This window comes from Vulpes lagopus, chromosome X (genome assembly GCF_018345385.1).
Source record: "Vulpes lagopus strain Blue_001 chromosome X, ASM1834538v1, whole genome shotgun sequence".
Classification (NCBI taxonomy): Eukaryota; Metazoa; Chordata; class Mammalia; order Carnivora; family Canidae; genus Vulpes; species Vulpes lagopus.
In genome coordinates, this window is record NC_054848.1 from 47,302,021 (window position 1) to 47,323,054 (window position 21,034).

The following is a 21,034-nucleotide window of genomic DNA, read 5'->3' on the forward strand; positions in this document are numbered from 1 at the left end:
GAAGCTAGCAGAAGGAAGGAACTGCTAAAGATTAAAGCAGAAATAAATTATATAGAAACTAAAAACACAGTAGAACAGATAAAGGAAACTCAGAGATGGTTCTTTGAAAAGATCTACAGAATTGATAAACCTTTATCCAAATTCATCCCCCCAAAAAGAGGAAGGACTCAAATAAACAAATACACAAATGAAGGAGGAGAAATAACAACTAACACTACAGAAATAGAAACAATCTTAAGATATATTATAAACAATTATGTCAACAAATTGGACAACTTAGTAGAAATGGATAAATTATATAACCTACCAAAACTGAAACAGAAAGAAACAGAAAACTTGAACAGACTGATTACCAGAAAAGAAATTGAATCTGTAATCACAAAACTCCCAACAAAAGAAATTCCAGAAACACATAGTTTCATAGGGAAATTCTACCAATCATTTAAAGAAGATAAAATACCATTCTTCACAAACTATTCCAAAAGAAGAGGAAGAGGAAGAGAAAGAAAAGAAAAAGAAAGAAAGAAAGAAAGAAAGAAAGAAAGAAAAGAAGAAGAAGAAAAAGAAGAAGAAGAAGACGAAAAAGAAGAAGAAGAAGAAGAAGAAGAAGAAGAAGAAGAAGAAGAAGAAGAAGAAGAAGAAGAGAGAAGAAGAAGAAAGAAAGAAAAACTTTCAAATATTCTATAAGACCAGCAGTACCCTGATACCAAAACCAGATAAAGCCAACAGCAAAAGAAGAGAACTACGGACCAAAATCTCTGATAAACATAGGTGCAAAAATCTTCAACAAAATATTAGCAAACTGAATACAGTAGTAATTTAAAAATTAATTCAGCCATAATCAAGTGGGATTTATTCCTGAGATGCAAGGATGGTTCCATATTCACAAATCAGTCATCATGATAACAGAAAGGATGAAAACCATACCATCATACATCAATAGATGCACAAAAATCATGTGACAAAGTACAACATCCATTCATCATAAAAAACCTCAACAAAGTAGGTTTAGGGGGAACATACTGTTGTTCCCAAGATTTCGAATCAGAGAAACCACCAAGGAGCCAACACTGATGCAAGTACACAAGGGTTTATTATTAACAAGCTCGAGCTTGGGTCAAAGTATACCCGACACAGCGGAGCAGGGACTTGGACCCCAAGGTGGGTTACAGCTGGATTTTTATGGGCTGGTCTAGGGTATTTTCAGAAGGGGTGGCGGAATTTTTTCATTCCAATAGGGGGGAAGAGTGGGGGAGTTTCTTAAAATTTGTTTTCATTGCAATACGGGATTTTCTGTCTCTGTCAAGGGTGTTCTGAGCTCTGCTTTCATTCTGATATGGGACTCTTTGTCAAGGGCGTTCTGCGGTTTTTCCTGTAAAGTTTGGCTCTTATTCACAGGGGCCTGAGATGGCTGTACTTGTGCTAATGCTAAACTTGAGGTGGAATGGCCTTAATTTTCTCAGCCTCCACATTTCCCCCTCTCAGAGGAACCTAAGTAAGGACCCAATCATGGGTCCAGGCTGGTCTCAGAGTGAGCCAGTATATAGTATGCAAACAGTGCACACACCAAAAAGCTAAGGATTCGAACCAACCTTGTTGCTGTTCTCGCTCCTGTTTACGTCTAGCCAAACCTTCTCTGATTTTGCCATGGATTCCCAGACTATTCCTGAGTGGTCAGTGTAGAAACAGCATTCTTCATTTAGGGCAGCACAGACTCCTTCTTGTTGTAGAAAAACTAGGTCTAACCCCCTCCTGTTTTGGAGAACCATTTCAGATAAAGATGTTACGGATTCTTGGAGGTGGGTAATGGAGGTCTCTATGCTCTCTAGGTCTATATCAATGGCAGCCCTAAGGCTACTGTAGTGGGAAGCCTGGGTGGCTAGTGAGGCAATACCTGTTCCTGTGCCAGCTAAACCAATTCCTAGTAGGGTGGCGATGGTGACAGCAGAGATAGGTTCTCGTTTATTTCACCCGTGGGTACCCGGGTCCATCAATTGAAGTACCTGCTCATCTAAATGGTAGATGATTCTAGGGAGTAGTTGAACCGGCACACAGAAGCCCTTTGATTTAGAATCTGACCATAAAAACAGGGGGTAAGACCGGTAGAACATGCCCACCAACTGTCTTGAGGAGGTAGATGGCAGTCTAGGCTAGATATTGATCTTGTATCATTACATAGGGACTGATATTGGGGTGAAGGAGTGCCTATACAGAGTCCCTGGCCTGACACTGATTGTAAAGTGAGTCCTTGAGTCATTTGATGCCATCTACAGGTATTAGGGTCAGAGGTTGTATTGTACTGACCCAATATCACGATTCCCTCATAGAAGGGAAGCCAGATGTCATAGCAGAGCCAATAAGATCGGGTAAGATTGGGCTTGTTGAGGGTTGGTCTTAGCCACAAGGGGGATACAGCGCAAGTAATATTAGCAGGGTAAGTGGGAGCGACACAGCCTTAGCTTTAGGGGATTGTCCTTGCCGGGCTGACTCTTCCATACTGGAACAAAGTCCTTGAGGACAGCATGTGGATCAGCTGGCCGGACGTGGGTGTAGTGGACCCAGGGAGTTATTCCGTCGACCTTGAGAGCAGTGGGCGTAGTCAGGATCACAATGTAGGGTCCTTTCCAGCAAGGTCCTTTCCATCTGCTGTTGGTGTCTCCACATGTACACCCAATCACCTGGTCGATATCGATGGGAGTCAGGCGGTGGCTCAGTCTCGTAGAGGGCCCTCAGCTTAGGCCACAGCTGTTCATGGGTTCGTTGTAACATTTGGAGGGAGAAAAGGAGTTGGTGATCATCAAATTCAGCAAGCACCTCAGGTTTTAAATTGGAGATAATAGGTGGAGGAATACCGAACATGATCTCGTAGGGGGTAAGTCCCATCTTATATGGGGAGTTTCGTACCCTATATAGGGTGAAGGGGAGGAGAGTCACCCAGTCCCTGCCAGTTTCCAGGGCTAATTTAGTTAAGGTCTCCTTTAATGTTCTGTTCATCCTTTCTACTTGTTCTGAGCTTTGAGGCTTATATGCACAATGTAATTTCCAATCTGCCCCAAGTCTTAGTGCCACTCCCTGTGTTACCTTAGAGACAAATCCTGGTCCATTGTCTGATCCAATCTTAACAGGAAAACCATACCTCGGTAAGATGTCTTCCAGCAGTTTCTTGGTCACAGTCTGTGCGGTTTCATGTTTGGTGGGAAATGCCTCTGTCCATCCTGAAAAAGTATCTACAAACACTAGTAAATACCTGTATCCATATTTTCTAGGTTTTACTTCAGTGAAGTCCACTTCCCAGTAGGCTCCTGGGTAGTTCCCCTGGAGCCGGGTACCCGGGTTAGATCCATGGGCAGTGGCATTAGTTAATTGGCATGCATGGCAGCTTGTCACAATCTGCTCGATCTTTGCTCGAGAGTCTTTAATAGTGATCTTTGCATGTCGTATGAGATCTTCCATCTTTCTTGTTCCCATATGAGTACTCCGATGCATTTTGGATAGGATTCATCATCCTAGTTCCTCTGGCAGGATGATGCTGGAGTCTGTGGCCCTCCACCAGCCACGCAAGCATTGGGTCATAGGCAAGTGTTTGATCCAGTGTAAGTCAGCATCAGTATAGTTGGGGGTGTCTGGCAGGGTCAGTGCCCCTGGATCAGGTAGCGTGGTTGTTAAGACTTGGGTCACCGAAAGGGCCACCTCTTTTGCTTTTGAATCGGCTAGCCAGTTTCCCCTGGCTACTGGTGTATCTACCTTTCTGTGTCCCGGACAATGGATGATAGCTAGTGCCTTGGGCAGCCAGAGGGCCCTCAGGAGTTCAAGGATATCTGTTTTGTTTTTAATAGTCTTTCCTTCTGCTGTCAGAAGCCCTCTCTCTCTCTGTAAAGGGCTCTGTGGATACGAGCAGTGGCAAAGGCATATCTGCTGTCGGTGTAAATGTTTATTCGTTTACCTTCTTCCATGGTTAGCGCTTTGGCCAGTGCAATCAGTTCTGCCCGTTGAGCCAATGTTCTGGCTGCCAACGGCTCTGCCCAGCTAGTCTCCGTTTCCATGGTTATGGCTGCCCCCACCTATCTGATTCCTTCTCGGACAAAACTACTGCCGTCCGTGTACCAGGTGATGTCAGCATTTGGCAGTGGCTGGTCCTGGAGATCAGCTCTGATTCTGTGCACCTGTGCCAAAATTTCTTGACAGTCATGCAGAGGGGGGGTCCCAGTCTGGGTTAGAGAGTAGCGTTGCTGGATTCAGGGTTGTTGGTGGTTTGAATAAAATTCTGGTGGGGTTTAGCAGTAGGCTCTGATAATGGGTCAGACGGGCATTGCTATCCAGCGGTCTGGGGGCTGTTTGAGTACCCCTTCAATAGCATGTGGGGTGCTAACATGCAGTCTTGCCCCATCGCCAGCTTTTCTGCATCCTTGACCATAGTGGCCACCGTGGCAATAATTTTTAAGCATGGGGGCCACCTAGCAGCCACCATGTCCAGCTTTTTGGAGAGATAGGCTATGGCTCTCTTCCAGGGACCTAAGTACTGGACAAGGACCCCTTTTGCCACCCTGTCTTTCTTGTCCACATACAGGTAGAAGGGCTTGGTTAGGTCGGGCAACCTGAGAAGCAGGGCAGAGCAAGGCCTGTTTAAGGTCATTAAAGGCTTTGTTTATGGCCTCTGTCCATTCAAAATTTTGCTGGTGCCTGGTGGCCTCATAGAGGGATCTGGCCATCTCGGCAAACCTGGAATCCATAGACGACAGAACCCTGCTGACCCCAGGAATTCACGTACCTAGCAAACGGTTTGTGGCTGTGGGAGCCTCAGGACTGTTTCCTTCTGCACATCCATCAACCATCTTTGTCCATCCTTTAATTTGTACCCTAGGTAGCTCACCTATGTTCTGCAGATCTGGGCTTTTTTAGCTGAGGCCCAGTATCCTAGAGCTGCTATGGTCTGGAGCAAGTCCTTGGTGCCTTGCAGGCATGTGTCCTGGTCCTCCGCTGCCAACAGGATATCATCTACATATTGCAATAAGGTCAAATGAGTGTGCTCCGAACAGAACTCACCCAAGTCTTCATGTAAGGCCTCATCGAAGATGGTCAGTGAATTACTGAATCCTTGTGGTAGTTGAGTCCAGGTGAACTGGCCATTGATGCCTTTCTCGGGGTCCATCCATTCAAAGACGAAAAGGTCTTGGCTCTTGGGTGGTAAAGGCAAGCTGAAAAGGGCGTCTTTTAAATATAATACCACATACCAAGTTTTGTCTGAAGGCAGGGTGGAGAGGAGGGTGTATGGGTTTGGGACCGTAGGGTGTATTAGAAAGCCAGAAATACACCTACAATTATATGGACAATTAATGTTTGACAAAGCAGGAAAAGGGCACCTGCGTGGCTCTGTGGGCTAAACGTCTGACCCTTGTTTGTGGCTCAGGTCATAATCTCATAGGTCATGATATCTAGTCCCACATGGGGTTACCCACACAGCAGGGAGTCTATGCGAAAGATTCTCTCCCTCTGCCCTGCTTTATGTCTTTCTAAAACAAATAAATCTTTAAAAAAGCAGAAAAGACTATCCAATGGGGGAAAAATGTCCTTTCAACAAATGGTCTTGGGAAAACTAGACAACAATTTGGAAAAGAATAAAACTAAACCAATTTCTTACACCATACACAAAAATAAATTCAAAATGGATTAAAGACCTAAATGTGAGATATGAAACTATCAAAATCATAGAGGAGAACACAGGCAGTAATCTCTTTGACATCAGCTACAGCAATTTCTTTCTAGATATGTCTCCTTAGTTAAGGGAAACAAAAGCAAAAATAAACTATTGGGGCTACTTCAAAATGAAAAGCTTCTGCATGGTGAAGGAAACAATAAAAAAATTAAAAGTCAACCTATGTCATGGGAGAAGATATGTGCAAATGACATATCCAGTAAAGAGTTAGTATCCAACACAGCAGTCTAGGTGCCAGCTTTGTGCCTGTGTTGCCATAAACTTCGCACTGCTGCACAGTCATGTAACTTCTTTCCTGGCAGGGGCCCAGCAAAAGGCAGATGCTTGGCAAAACTCACTTCCTAGGAACAGTGCAGATCCACACCCCAGGAGTCCATATAATTTGGAGTTTTGAAGCTCAGTCACATGATCACAGGCTGAGTGGACACAGAGTTCTGACAGAAACCAGGGAGACAAGAGTGACTGACTGCTTTTCTGTGAGGGCTCACTGAAGGAGGATGCAAATTTTCAGCTCTAGGGGTAGAGAGAAGGGCACGGCCATATTCATCCTGCCTATCAGTGCTGAGAGCATTCAGGGAGCAAAACAGAGCCACTTAGCCAAGTCCAGAGAGCTTACACCAAGCCCTGCCTCTCAGCACACTGGAGGTGCATTTGCACTAGGGCCAGACCACCTGAGAATCAGCACAAAAGTCCCCTCCCACAGAATACCAACACAAATAACTCACTCTTGCCAAGTTTACTGAGCATAGAGGGCTGCAAAGCTTCAGCTCTTGGGGAAACAGTATATAACATTCTTGACGCTTTTCTTCTTTAGCAGTTAGTATTATTTGTTCAGTAACTTTATTTTTAAATCATTTTTATTACTTTTTAATTTTTATATATACTATATATATTTTTCCTTTCATTATATTTTATTATATATGTGTGTATATATGTGCTATATAAATATAAGTTTATATACTCATACATACATATCTTTTTTTCATACATGTCTTTTTATTTCCTTCTTATTTTGGAACCTAGTTTCTTTTTTAAAAAAATATTTTGTTTATTTATCCATGAGAGAGAGAGAGAGAGAGAGAGAGGCAGAAACACAGGAAGAGGGAGAAGCAGGCTCCATGCAGGCAGGGACCCAATGTGGGACCCAATCCCAGGACCTGAGAATCACGCCCTGGGCCAAAGGCAGGTGCTCAACTGCTGAGCCACCCAGGAATCCTGGAACCTAGTTTCTTAACAAGCAGACCAAAGCACATGCAGGATCTAAGTTTTGGGGGGGTTCTGTTATACTTATTGTTGTTTTTGTTTCTGTTGTTTTTTTTTTAACCCTTTTTCATCTTTTCTGAACAAAATGACAGGACAGAGAAATTCTCACTACCAGGGAAATAATCAATACAGATATAAGTAGGATGTCTGAATTAAATTGAAAACAACAATTATAAAAATACAAGCTGGGCTTCAAAAAAAGCATAGAAAACACTAGAGAATCCTTTACTGTAGAGACAAAGGAGCTAAAACCTAGTTGGCCGAAATTAAAAATGCTATTACTGAAATTCAGCCCCAGGTAAAGGCAATAAAAACAAGAATAAAGGAAGCAAATGACTACATCAGTGATATAGAAGATAAAATTAAAGAAAATAATGAAGCTGAAAAGCAAAGGGAAGGAAATATATTAGATCACAAAAGTAGACTGAGGAAACTCTGTGATTCCCTAAAGCAAGATAATATCAGTATTACTGTGGTCCCAGAAGATGAGGAGCAGGAGAAAGTGGCAGAAGGTTTAGCTGAACAAATTATAGCTGAATATTTCCCTAATCTGGGGAAGGAAACAAGCATTCAAATCCTGGAGGCACAGAAAATACCCATCAAAATCAACAAAAATAGATAAATAACTTGACATATTATAGTGAAGCTTTCAAATTACAAACATAAAGAGAAAATCCTGAAAGCAGTGCAGGACAACAGATCCTTAAACTACAAGGTTAAACACATAAGGCTGGCAGCAGACCTGTCCACCGAGACCTGGTAGGCCAGAAAGGACTATCATGACATATTCAACTTGCTATATGGGAAAATATGCATCCACAAATACTCTATCCAGCAAAGATGTCATCCAGAATTGAAGGAAAGATGAGTTTATAGGACGAAGAAAAACTAAAGTAATTTGTTAACAATAAAATAGCTCTGCAAAATAATATAGTAAAGGGGAACCTTTGAGTGGAGAGAGAGCCCAAAAGTAACAATCATCAAAACCAGACAATCTGGGGGGTGTTGTCACCATGTTCCTGTCCGCGGTCACCTTTGCCAAGAGCAAGTCAAAAACCATTCTGGTGAAAATGCTGAGCCAAGCTGGAACAGGTTACTCCTTCAACACTAAGAGAAGCCGACTACGGGAGAAAATCACTTTCTTACATTATGACCCAATTGGTTTCTCTGGCTTCTGGGATTGAGCAACTGAGTTTGCAAATCTGCTCCATCCCCGTGTCAGAGGAATAGTAAAATAAGAAAAAGGAGAGTACTTGTAGTCTGCTAGGTATTTTTATTTAGAAATGGTGATGCTTTTAGTTCTCTGCTACAACTCATTTTTCTCTTACAGTGAAAACAAAAGCCCTCTTTGTGGAACAGAAGAAAATACGCTCCCTCTAAACAATGGATTGAAAATGAATTTGATTTATAAATGAGAAGACTAAGGGCGGGATACTGACTCAGAAATTCTGCAGTGTGTAATAAAAGAAGAGGAAATAGCACGGAATCACTGCCTCCTGTGATTTGAAGGCCATTGTGAAGAAAAACAATGTACTGAAAGAAAGTTCTTCATATTAGGACATATATCATTGCATCTCATTTATTTATCTTTCTGGATATTTTTATGGCCCTTAATAAAAAATATTAAAATAAAAAAAAGAACAATCTACAGGAACAGTGATTTAACAGGTTGTACAACGGCACTAAATTCATATCTTTCAGTAACAACTCTGAATGTAAATGGACTAAATGCTACAATCAAAAGACACTGGGTATCAAATTGGTTATAATAGGAAGACTCATTGATATGCTGGTTACAAGAGATTCTCTTCAGACCCAAACACAACTCCAGACTGAAAATGAGGGGTTGGAGAAGGATTTATCATGCTTAATGGACATCAAAAGAAAGCTGGAGTAGCCATCCTTATATCAGATAAAGTAGATTTTAAGTCAAAGACTGTAATAAGACATGAAGAAGGAGATTATGTCATAATAAAGGGTTCTATCCAAGAAGAAAATCTAACAATCGTAAATATTTGTGCCCCTAACTTAAGAGCAGCCAAATATATAAACCAACTAATTACAAACTTAAAGAAACTCAGTGGTAATAATACAGTAATAATAAGGGACTTTAACACCTCAATCACAGAAATGGACAGATAATCTAAGCAGAAGATCAACAAAAAGGGCTTTGAATGACACACTGGATCAGATGGACTTAAGAGATTTATCCAGAGTATTTCATCCTAATGTAGGAAAATATGCATTCTTTTGGATGTACACAAACATTCTCCAGAGTAATCACACACTGGGTCACAAATCAGGTATCATACCATACAAAAAGATTGAGATTATACCATGCATATTTTCAGACCACAACACTATGAAACTTGAAGTCAAGAATAAGAATATATTTGGAAGGACCACAGATACATGGAGTTCAGAAAGTATTCTTCTAAAGAATGATTAGGTCAACAGGAAATTAAAGAAGAATTTAACAAATATATGGATGAAAATGAAAATGAAAACACCATAGTTCAGGGAACCTGGGGAGCTCAGTGGTTAAGCATCTATCTTCTGTTCAAGACATAATCCTGAAATCCTGGGATTGAGTCCCACATTGTGTTCCCTGTGGGGAGCCTGCTTCTCCCTATACCTATGTCTCTGCCTCTCTCTGTTTCTCTCATGAATAAATAAATAAAATCTTAAAAAAAAGAAATGTGATTTAAAAAAGAAAAATAAACACCATACTTCAAAACCTTCAGAATGCAGCAAAGGAGGTCTAAGAGGGAAGTACATAGCAGCACAGGCCTTCCTCAAGAAGCAAGAAAAGTCTCAAATACACAAATTAACCCTACATTTAAAGATGCTGGAAAAGAAAACAGCAAATAAATCCTAAATCCAGCAAGAAAAGAGAAATGATAAAGATTAGGGCAGACATCAATGAGGAGGAAATTTAAAAAACAAACAAAAGGTAGAACAGATCAATGAAACTAGGACCTGGCTCTTTGAAAGACTTAATAAGATTGATAAACCCATAGCCAGAAATATAAAAAAGAAAAGGGAAAGGACCCAAACAAATAAAATGAATGAAAGAGTAGAGATCACAACCAACACTGAAGAAATATCAACAATTGTAAGAGAATATTATGAGCAATTATATTCCAATAAATTAGGCAATCTAGAAGAAATTGATAAATTCCTAAAAATGCATAAACTACAACAACTAAAAAAGGAAGAAATAGAAAAGCTGAACAGACCCATATCCAGCAAAATATTTAAATCAATAATCAAAAATCTCCCAATGAACAATAGTCCAGGGCCAGATGGCTTCCCAGGGAATCAAACAAATATTTAAGAAGAATTTATATCTATTCTTCTGAAACTGTTCCAAAAAATAGAATGGAAGAAAAACTTCTAAACTCATTCTATGAGTTCAACATTACCTTGATCCCAAAACTAAGACCCAATAAAAAGAAGAATTACAGACTAATATTCCTGATGAATATGGAAGCAGAAATTCTCACCAAGTTAGGATCTAATAGTACATTAAAAGGATTTTTCACCATGACCAATTTGGATTTGTTCCTTGGCTGCTGGGTTGGTTGAACATTCACAACCCAATCAGTGTGATACACCATATTAAAAGAAGAAAGGACAAGAAACATATGCTTTTCTCAATAGTTGCAGAAAAAGGCATTTGAAAAATACAGCATCCTTTCTTGATTTAAAAAGAACAAAACCTTTACCTTGTAGAGAAAGAGGTTAACATACCTCAACATCATAAAAGCCATATAAGAAAGACCCATCATCCTCAGCTGGGAAAAACTGAGTGCTTTCCCCTTGAGGTCAGGAACATGACAGGGATGTCGACTCTCACCACTGTTCAACATACTACTGGAAGTCCTAATCAGACAACACAAAGAAATAAAGGCATCCAAATCAGCAAAGAAGATGTCCATCCTTCACTCTTCTCAGATGACATGATACTCTTTAGAAAATCCAAAAGAATCCACCAAAAAATTGCTAGCACTGATACAGGAATTCAGCAAAGGCACAGGATATAAAATCAATCCATACAAGTCAGTTCCATTTCTATATAATGAGATAGAAGAAAGAGAATTTGTTTTTTTCATAATAAATTTATTTTTTACTGGTGTTCAATTTGCCAACATACAGAATAACACCCAGTGCTCATCCCATCAAGTGCCCCCCTCAGTACCCGTCACCCATTCACCCCCACCCCCGCCATCCTCCCCTGGTTAGTTTCCCAGAGTTAGGAGTCTTTATGTTCTGTCTCCCATTTCTTCTCCCTTCGCACCTATTCCCTTTCACTATTATTTATATTACCCAAATGAATGAGACCATATAATGTTTGTCCTTCTCCAATTGACTTATTTCACTCAGCATAATACCCTCCAGTTCCATCCACGTTGAAGCAAATGGTGGGTATTTGTCATTTCTTTTTTTAAAATAAATTAATTTTTATTGGTGTTCAATTTAACAACATACAGAATAACACCCAGTGCTCATCCCGTCAAGTGTCCCCCTCAGTGCCCATCACCCATTCCCCGCCACCCCCCCGCCCTCCTCCCCTTCAACCACCCCTAGTTCGTTTCCCAGAGTTAGGAGTCTTTATGTTCTGTCTCCCTTCCTGATATTTCCCACACATTTCTTCTCAGTTCCTTTATATTCCCTATCATTATTATTTATATTCCCCAAATGAATGAGAACATACACTGTTTGTCCTTCTCCGATTGACTTACTTCACTCAGCATAATACCCTCCAGTTCCATCCACCTTGAAGGAAATGGTGGGTATTTGTCATTTCTAATGGCTGAGTAATATTCCATTGTATACATAAACCACATCTTCTTTTTCCATTCATCTTTCGATGGACACCAAACCTCCTTCCACAGTTTGGTTATTGTGGACATTGCTACATAAACATCGGGGTACAGGTGTCCCGGTATTTCATTGCATCTGTATCTTTGGGGTAAATCCCCAACAGTGCAATTGCTGGGTCGTAGGGCAGGTCTATTTTTAACTCTTTGAGGAACCTCCACACAGTTCCAGAGTGGCTGCACCATTACACATTCCCACCAACAGTGCAAGAGGGTTCCCTTTTCTCCGCATCCTCTCCAACATTTGTGGTTTCCTGCTTTGTTAATTTTCCCGATTCTCACTGGTGTGAGGTGGTATCTCATTGTGGTTTTGATTTGTATTTCCCTGATGGCAAGTGATGCAGAGGATTTTCTCATGTGCATGTTGGCCATGTCTGTGTCTTCCTCTGTGAGATTTCTGTTTATGTCTTTTGCCAATTTCATGAGGATTGTATGTTTCTTTGGTGTTGAGTTTAATAAGTTTTTATAGATTCTGGAAACTAGCCCTTTATCTGATACGTCATTTGCAAATATCTTCTCCCATTCTGTAGGTTGTCTTGTAGTTTCCTTGACTCTATCCTTTGCTGTGCAAAAGCTTCTTATCTTGATGAAGTCCCAATGGTTCATTTTTGCTTTTGTTTGTTTTGCCTTCGTGGATGTATCTTGCAAGAAGTTACTGTGGCCGAGTTCAAAAAGAGTGTTGCCTGTGTTCTCCTCTAGGATTTTGATGGAATCTTGTCTCACATTGAGATCTTTCATCCATTTTGAGTTTATCTTTGTATATGGTGCAAGAGAGTGGTCGAGTTTCATTCTTCTGCATGTGGATGTCCAACTTTCCGAGCACCATTTATTAAATAGACTGTCTTTTTTCCAGTAGATAGTCTTTCCTCCTTTTTTGAATATTAGTTGACCATAAAGTTGAGGGTACAATTCTGGGTTCTCTATTCTGTTCCATTGATCTATGTGTCTGTTTTTGTGCCAGTACCACACTGTCTTGATGACCACAGCTTTGTAGTACAACCTGAAATCTGGCATTGTGATGCCCCCAGATGGTTTTCTTTTTTAAAACTCCCCTGGCTACTCGGGGTCTTTTCTGATTCCACACAAATCTTAAGATGATTTGTTCCAACTCTCTGAAGAAAGTCCGTGGTATTTTGATAAGGATTGCATTAAACATGTAAATTGCCCTGGGTAACATTGACATTTTCACAATATTAATTCTGCCAATCCAAGAGCGTGGAAAATTTTCCATCTCTTTGTGTCTTCCTCAATTTATTTCAGAAGTGTTCTACAGTTTCTGGGTATAGATGTTTTACCTCTTTGGTTAGTTTTATTCCTAGGTATCTTATGCTTTTGGGTGCAATTGTAAATAGGATTGACTCCTTAATTTCTCTTTCTTCAGTCTCATTGTTAGTGTATAGAAATGCCACTGACTTCTGGGCATTGATTTTGTATCCTGGCACACTACCAAATTCCTGTATGAGTTCTAGCAATCTTGGGGTGGAGGCTTTTGGGTTTTCTATGTAGAGTATCATGTCATCAGCGAAGAGGGAGAGTTTGACTACTTCTTTGGCAATTTGAATGCCTTTAATGTCTTTTTGTTGTCTGATTGCTGAGGCTAGGACTTCCAGTACTATGTTGAAGAGCAGTGATGAGAGTGGACATCCCTGTCTGGTTCCTGATCGTAGGGAAAGGCTCCCAGTGCTTCCCCATTGAAAATGATATTTGCTGTGGGCTTTTTGTAGATGGCTTTTAAGATGTTGAAGAATATTCCCTCTATTCCTACACTCTGAAGAGTTTTGATCAGGAATGGATGCTGTATTTTGTCAAATGCTTTCTCTGCATCTAATGAGAGGATGATATGGGTCTTGGTTTGTCTCTTGCTGATATGATGAATCACATTGATGGTTTTACCAATGTTGAACCAGCCGTGTGTCCTGGGAATAAATCCTACTTGGTCATGATGAATAATTTTCTTAATGTACTGTTGTATCCTATTGGCTAGTACCTTGTTGAGAATTTTTGCATCCATGTTCATCAGGGATATTGGTCTGTAATTCTCCTTTTTGGTGGGGTCTTTCTCTGGTTTTGGAATTAAGGTGATGCTGGCCTCATAGAACGAATTTGGAAGTACTCCATCTCTTTCTATCTTTCCAAACAGCTTTAGTAGAATAGGTATGGTTTCTTCTTTAAATGTTTGATAGAATTCCCCTGGGAAGCCAACTGGCTGTGGACTTTTGTGTCTTGGGAGGTTTTTGATGACTGCTTCAATTTCCTCCTTGGTTATTGGACTTTTCAGGTTTTGTATTTCTTCCTGATCCAGTTTTGGTCGTTTGTGGCTTTCCAGAAATACGTCCATTTCTTCTAGATTGTATAATTTATTGGCGTATAGCTGTTGATAATATGTTTTTAAAATCGTTTGTATTACCTTCGTGTTGGTAGTGATCTCTCCTTTCTCATTCATGATTTTATTAATTTGAGTTTTCTCTCTATTCTTGTTAATAAGGCTGGCTAATGGTTTATCTATCTTATTAATTCTTTCAGAGAACCAACTCCTGGTTTTGTTGATCTGCTCCACAGTTCTTCTGGTCTCGATTTCATTGAGTTCTGCTTGAATCTTTATTAACTCTCTTCTTCTGCTGGGTGTAGGATCTATTTGCTGTTTTTTCTCTAGCTCCTTTAGGTGTAAGATTAGCTTTTATATTTGAGTTCTTTTCAGTTTTTGAATGGATGCTTGTATTGCAATGTATTTCCGCCTCAGGACTGCTTTTGCTGCATCCCAAAGATTTTGAACCGTTGTATCTTCATGCCGATTAGTTTCCATGAATCTTTTTAATTCTTCCTTAATTTCCTGTTTGACCCTTTCATCTTTTAGCAGGATAGTCCTTAACCTCCATGTGTTTGAGGTCCTTCCAAACTTCTTGTTGTGATTTAGTTCTAATTTCAAGGCATTATGGTCTGAGAATATGCAGGGGATGATCCCGATCTTTTGGTATCGGTTCAGACCCGATTTGTGACCCAGTATGTGGTCTATTCTGGAGAAAGTTCCACGTGCACTTGAGAAGAATGTGTATTTAGTTGAGTTTGGATGTAAAGTTCTGTAGATATCTGTGAAATCATCTGGTCCAGTGTATCATTTAAAGCTCTCGTTCCTTTGGAGATGTTGTGTTTAGAAGACCTATCAAGTGTAGAAAGCGCTAGATTGAAGTCACCAAGTATAAGTGTATTATTATCTAAGGATGTCTTAACCTCAGTTATTAATTGATTGATATATTTGACATGTGCCACATTCGGGGCATATATATTGAGGATTGTTAAGTCCTCTTGTTGGATAGATCCTTTAAGTATGATATAGTGTCCCTCTTCATCTCTCACTACAGTCTTCGGGGTAAATTTTAGTTTATCTGATATAAGGATGGCTACCCCTGCTTTCTTTTGAGGACCATTTGAATGGTAAATGGTTCTCCAACCTTTTATTTTCAGGCTGTAGGAGTCCTTCTGTCTAAAATGAGTCTCTTGTAGACATCAAATAGATGGGTCCTGCTTTTTTATCCAGTCTGAAACCCTGCGCCTTTTGATGGGGTCATTAAGCGCTTTCACATTCAGAGTTACTATTGAACGATATGAGTTTAGTGTCATCATGATATCTATTGAGTACTTGTTTTTGCGGATTGTTCCCCTGAACTTCTTCTTAAAGGAGAATTTTAAGAGTCCCCCTTAAAATTTCTTGCAGAGCTGGTTTGGAGGTCACATATTCTTTCAGTTTCTCCCTGTCTTGGAAGCTCCTTATCTCTCCTTCCATTCTGAATGAGAGCCTTGCTGGATAAAGTATTCTTCATTGCATGTTTTTCGCATTTAGGACCCTGAATATATCCTGGCAGCATCTTCTGGCCTGCCAGGTCTCTGTGGAGAGGTCTGCTGTTACCCTAATGCTCTTCCCCATAAAAGTCAGGGATTTCGTGTCTCTTGCTGCCTTAAGGATCTTCTCTTTATCTTTGGTATTTGCAAGCTTAACTATTAAATGTCGAGGTGTTGAGTGGTTTTTATTGATTTTAGGGGGGGATCTCTCTTTTTCCTGGATCTGAATGCCTGTTTCCCTTCCCAGATTAGGAAAGTTTTCAGCTATGATTTGTTCAAATACATATTCTGGCCCTCTGTCCCTTTCGGCACCCCCGGGAACCCCAATTAAACGTAGGTTTTTCTTCCTCAGGCTGTCATTTATTTCCCTTAATCTATCCTCATGGTCTTTTAATTGTTTGTCTCTTTTTTCCTCAGTTTCCCTCTTTGCCATCAACTTCTCTTCTATGTCACTCACTCGTTCTTCCACCTTGTTAACCCTCATCATTAGGACTTCTAGTTTGGATTCCATCTCATTCAATTGATTTTTAATTTCTGCCTGATTGGATCTAAATTCTGCAGTCATGAAGTCTCTTGAGTCCTTTATGCTTTTTTCTAGAGCCACCAGTAGCTGTATAATAGTGCTTCTGAATTGGCTTTCTGACATTGAATTGTAATCCAGATTTTGTAACTCTGTGGGAGAGGGGACTGTTTCTGATTCTTTCTTTTGAGGTGAGGTTTTCCTTCTAGTCATTTTGCTCAGTGCAGAGTGGCCAAAAACAAGTTGTATTGGGAAAAGGAGAAAAAGAGGAGAGAAAGAAGGGAAGAAAAGTGAAATAGAAAAAAGGAAGAAAAAAAGAGAAAAAAACACTCTCCGCGGAGCCACCGCATGAGCCCCTCCGAGCTGCTCCCGGGGCTGCGCAGCCCCCTCTCCGGCCGAACTGTCGCCCGAGCCCCTCTGAACTGCTTCCGGAGCTGTGCAACCCCCTCTGCGTGGCGCCTCTGCCCAAGCCCCTCCGAGCTACTCCCGGGTCCAGCCGTGCTGCGCTGCAGCCCTTTAGGAAGCTCGGCGCACTCTCCCCTGGAGGCAGGTGTCTGTTAGTGTCCCAGGGAGCCTGAGGGCATCCCCGCCCTCCTGAGTTGTTGCTCTAACTCCCTGCGAGCCCCTTTCTGTCCGGAAGATTGGTGAAGCTCCTGCTTCTCCAGGTTGGTGCTTTCCTGTCCTGGGGCACTCGCCCTGGCCTTAGCTGGGCTCCTCGCGGGGCCCCTCCCCCTTGGATGCCTTTTGTTTCTTTATTTCTTTTTCCCAGTCTTCCTACCTTGATAGAAGCGTTAACTCTTCTCACTGTAACATTCCAGCTGTTCTCTCTTTAAATGTCAGGCCGAATTCGTAGATTTTCAGGATGATTTTTTTAAATATATTTTTTAATTTTTTATTTTTATTTATTTATGATAGTCACAGAGAGAGAGAGAGAGGCAGAGACACAGGCAGAGGGAGAAGCAAGCTCCATGCACCCTGAGCCCGACGTGGGATTCGATCCCGGGTCTCCACAATCGCGCCCCGGGCCAAAAGCAGGTGCCAAACCGCTGTGCCACCCAGGGATCCAGATTTTTAGGATGATTTTACGGTTACCTACATAATTTGGTGGGGACAGGTGACTTGGGGACCCTACTCTTCTGCCATCTTGTGTGTCCAACCAAGAAAGAGAATTTGAAGAATTAATCCTGTTTAGAATTGCACAAAAAACCATAAGATATCTAGGAATAAACCTAACTAAAGAATAGATAATCTGTACTCTGAAAGCTATACAATACTTATGAAAGAAATGAGGAAGACCCAAAGAAATGGAAAAATACTCCATGCTCATGGATTGAAGTACAAATATTGTTTTTTTAAAAGATTTTATTTATTTATTCATGAGACACAGAGAGAGAGAGAGAGAAAGAGGTAGAGACACAGGCAGAAGGAGAAGCAGGCTCCATGTGGGGAGCCTGACGTGGGGCTCGATCCTGGGACTGTAGGATCACACCCTGGGCCGAAGGCAGGCGCTAAACTGCTGAGCCACCCAGGGATCCCTGGAAGAACAAATATTGTTAAAGTGGCTATCCTACCAAAAGTAATCTAAACATTCACTGCAATTTCTATCAAAATACTATCAGCGTTTTTTTACAGAGCTGAAAAAAACAATCCTAAAATTCATATGGAACCAGATAAGACCCCGAATAGCCAAAAGAATGTTTAAAAAGAAAAGCAAAACTAGAGGCATCACAATTCCAGATTTCAAGGTGTATTACAAAATTGTAATCGTCGAAACAGTATTGTACTGGCACAAAAACAGACACATAGATCAATGGAACAGAATAGAAAACCTAAAAATAGACCCTCAACTCTAAGGTCAACTAATCTTCAAAAGCAGGAAAGAATATCCAATGGAAAAAAAGAGTCTCTTCAACAAATGGGAAAATTGGACGGACCTAACAGAAGAATGAAACTGGATCACTGTCTTACACCATACACAAAAATAAACTCAAAATGGAAGAAAAGACCTAAATGTGAAACAGGAATCTATCAAAATCCTATAGTAGAACACAGTTGGCAACCATTTCAACCTGGCCCATAGCAACTTTTTGCTAGACATGTCTCCAGATGAAAGGTGCAAGGGAAACAAAAGCAAAAATGAACAATTGGGACTTTATCAGGATATAAAGCTTTTGCATAGCAACGAAAATTAAAATGCAACCTACAAAATGGGAGAAATTATTCACAAATGACATATCAGATTAAAGGTTAGTATCCAGGGATGCCTGGGTGTCTCAGCGGTTGAGTGTCTGCCTTTGGCTCAGGGTATGATCCCAGGATCCAGGATCCAGTCCCATATCAGGCTCCCTGCGCAGATTCTGCTTCTCCCTCTGCCTGTGTCTTTGCCTCTCTTACTCTCTGTGTCTCTCATGAATAAATAAATCTTTAAAAAAATAAAGGTCAGTATCCAAAATCTACAGACAACTTATCAAACTCAACTTCCCCAGAAATGGAAAATCCAGTCAAGAAATGCGTGGAAGAGATGAACAGGTATTTCTCCAAAGAAGACCTATAAATGGCTAATAGACTCATAAAAAATGATGAACATCACTCATAATCAGGTAAATACAAATCAAAACTAAAATGAGATATCATTTCACACTGGTCAAAATGACCTAACTGAAAATTCAGGAAACAACAGATGTTGGCAAGGATGCCGAAAAAGGGAAATCCTCTTACAATGTTGGTGGGAATGCAAACTGGTGCAGCCACTCTGGAAAATAATATGGAAGTTCCTCAAAAAGTTAAATAGAAGTACCCTAGGACCCAGCAATTGCACTACTAGGTATTTATACAAAGGATACAAACATAGCTATTTGAAGGGTCACATGCACCTCAATGTTAATAACAGCAATATGAACAATATCCAAACTATGGAAAGAGCCCAGATATCCATTGACAGATGAATGGATAAAAAAGAGGTGGTATATTTATACAATGGAATATTATTCAGCCGTCAAAAAGAATTAAATCTTGCCATTTGCAGTAACATGGATGGAACTAGAGGGTATTATGCTAAGGAAATAAGTCAGTCAGAGAAAAATAAATATTATATGGTTTCCTTCATATGTGGAATTTAAGAAACAAAACAGATGAATATAGGGGAATGAAGGAAAACTAAAATAAGATGAAAACAGAGGAAGGCAAACCATAAGAGTTCCTGAACTCTAGGAAACTAGCTGAGGGTTGTTAAAGGGTAGGTGGGTAGGGGGATGGGGTAATTTGGTGATGGGAATTAAAGAATCCACTTGATGTAATGAGTACTTTGTATTATATGCAACTGATTAATTACTAAATTATGTCTCTGATACTAATAATATATTATGTTAACTAAATTGAATTTAATCTTAAAAAATTAAATTTAAAAAAAATGAATAAATCCCTAGAAAGTATAACCTTCCAAAACTGTATTAGGAAGAAAAGAAAATTTGAACAGACTGATTACTAGCAAGGAAATTGAAACAGTAATTCAAAAAAACAAAACAAACAAACAAAACCTCCAAACAAGCAAAAGTCCAGGATCAGATAGCTTCACAGGTGCATTCTACCTAACATTGCATTATACCTAATATTTAAAGAAGAGTTAACATCTATTTAAATATTCCAAATTAGAAGAGGAAGGAAAGATTCCAAATTCATTCCAAGTGGCCAGCATTGCCCAGATATCAAAATCAGATAAAGACATTACAGAAGAAGAGAAACCATAGGTCAATATCTCTGATGAACATAGATGCAAAAATTCTCAACAAAATGGTAGCAAATCAAATCCAACAATACATTAAACATACTCTTTTTTAAAGATTTACTTATTTAATTTAGAGAGGGAGAGAGAGAAAGCAGAGGGAAGGGCAGAGGAAGAGGGAGAGAGAGAATCCTAAAGCAGACTCCATGCTGAATGTGGAGTCTGATGCAGGGCTCAATCCCAGGACCGTGAGATCATGACCTGATCTCAACCAAGAGTTGGTTGAGCCACCCAGGGGCCCAATAAACAAATACAACTATAGAGAAAACTGATGGTTATCAGAGGGAAGATGGATGGGGGGATGGGTTAAATAAGTGATGAGAATTAAGGAGTACACTTATTGCAATGAGCACTGGGTATTGTGTGTAAGTGTTGAATCAGTATATTGTATACCTCAAACTAATATTACACTATATGTTAACTAACTGGAATTTAAATAACATTTAAAAAATCATCCAGCACAGTCAAGTAGGATTTTTAACAGGGATGCAAAGATGATTCAATATTCACAAATCAAAGTTATACACAACATTAACAAGAGAAAGGATATAAACCATATGATCATTTCAATAGATTCAGAAAAGTATCTGACAAGCTACAACATCCATTCATAATAAAAGCCCTCAACAAAGCAGATGGAGAGGGAACATATCTCAACATAATAAAGACTACATATGAAAAACCCACAGTTAACAATGTTGACAATGGTGAAAACCTAAGGGACTTTTTTTCTAAAATCAATAAGAGGACAAGGATGTCCACTCTCACCACTATTACTGAAAGTTCAGGCCACTGCAATCACAAAAGAAAAAAGAAATAAAAATTCAAATAGGAAGGAAGAAGTAAAACTTTCACTATTTGCAGATGACTTGATACTATATATAGAAAACCTGAAAAACTCCACCAAAAACCTACTAGAACTGATAAATGAGTTCAGTAAAGATGCAGGATGCAAAATTAATATACAGAAATTGTTTCATTTCTATCCACAAAGTAGCAGAAAGAGAAACTAAGAAAAGCACCTCATTGACAATTTC

At 40.0% G+C, this 21,034-nt stretch overlaps 2 protein-coding genes across 2 annotated transcripts in view; both read left to right on the top strand.

Moving 5' to 3' along the window:
• Positions 1-21,034, top strand: part of KLF8 (Kruppel like factor 8) — a 338,294-nt gene that overhangs the window by 175,328 nt on the left and 141,932 nt on the right. The gene's annotated exons all lie outside the window — the stretch shown is intronic.
• LOC121482228 (39S ribosomal protein L33, mitochondrial-like) lies at positions 7,836-9,273 on the top strand. Its single transcript, XM_041740035.1, has 2 exons — positions 7,836-8,137; positions 8,307-9,273. Exons 1-2 carry the CDS (start codon positions 7,990-7,992, stop codon positions 8,354-8,356), a joined length of 198 nt encoding a protein of 65 aa, XP_041595969.1. The 5' UTR covers positions 7,836-7,989; the 3' UTR covers positions 8,357-9,273.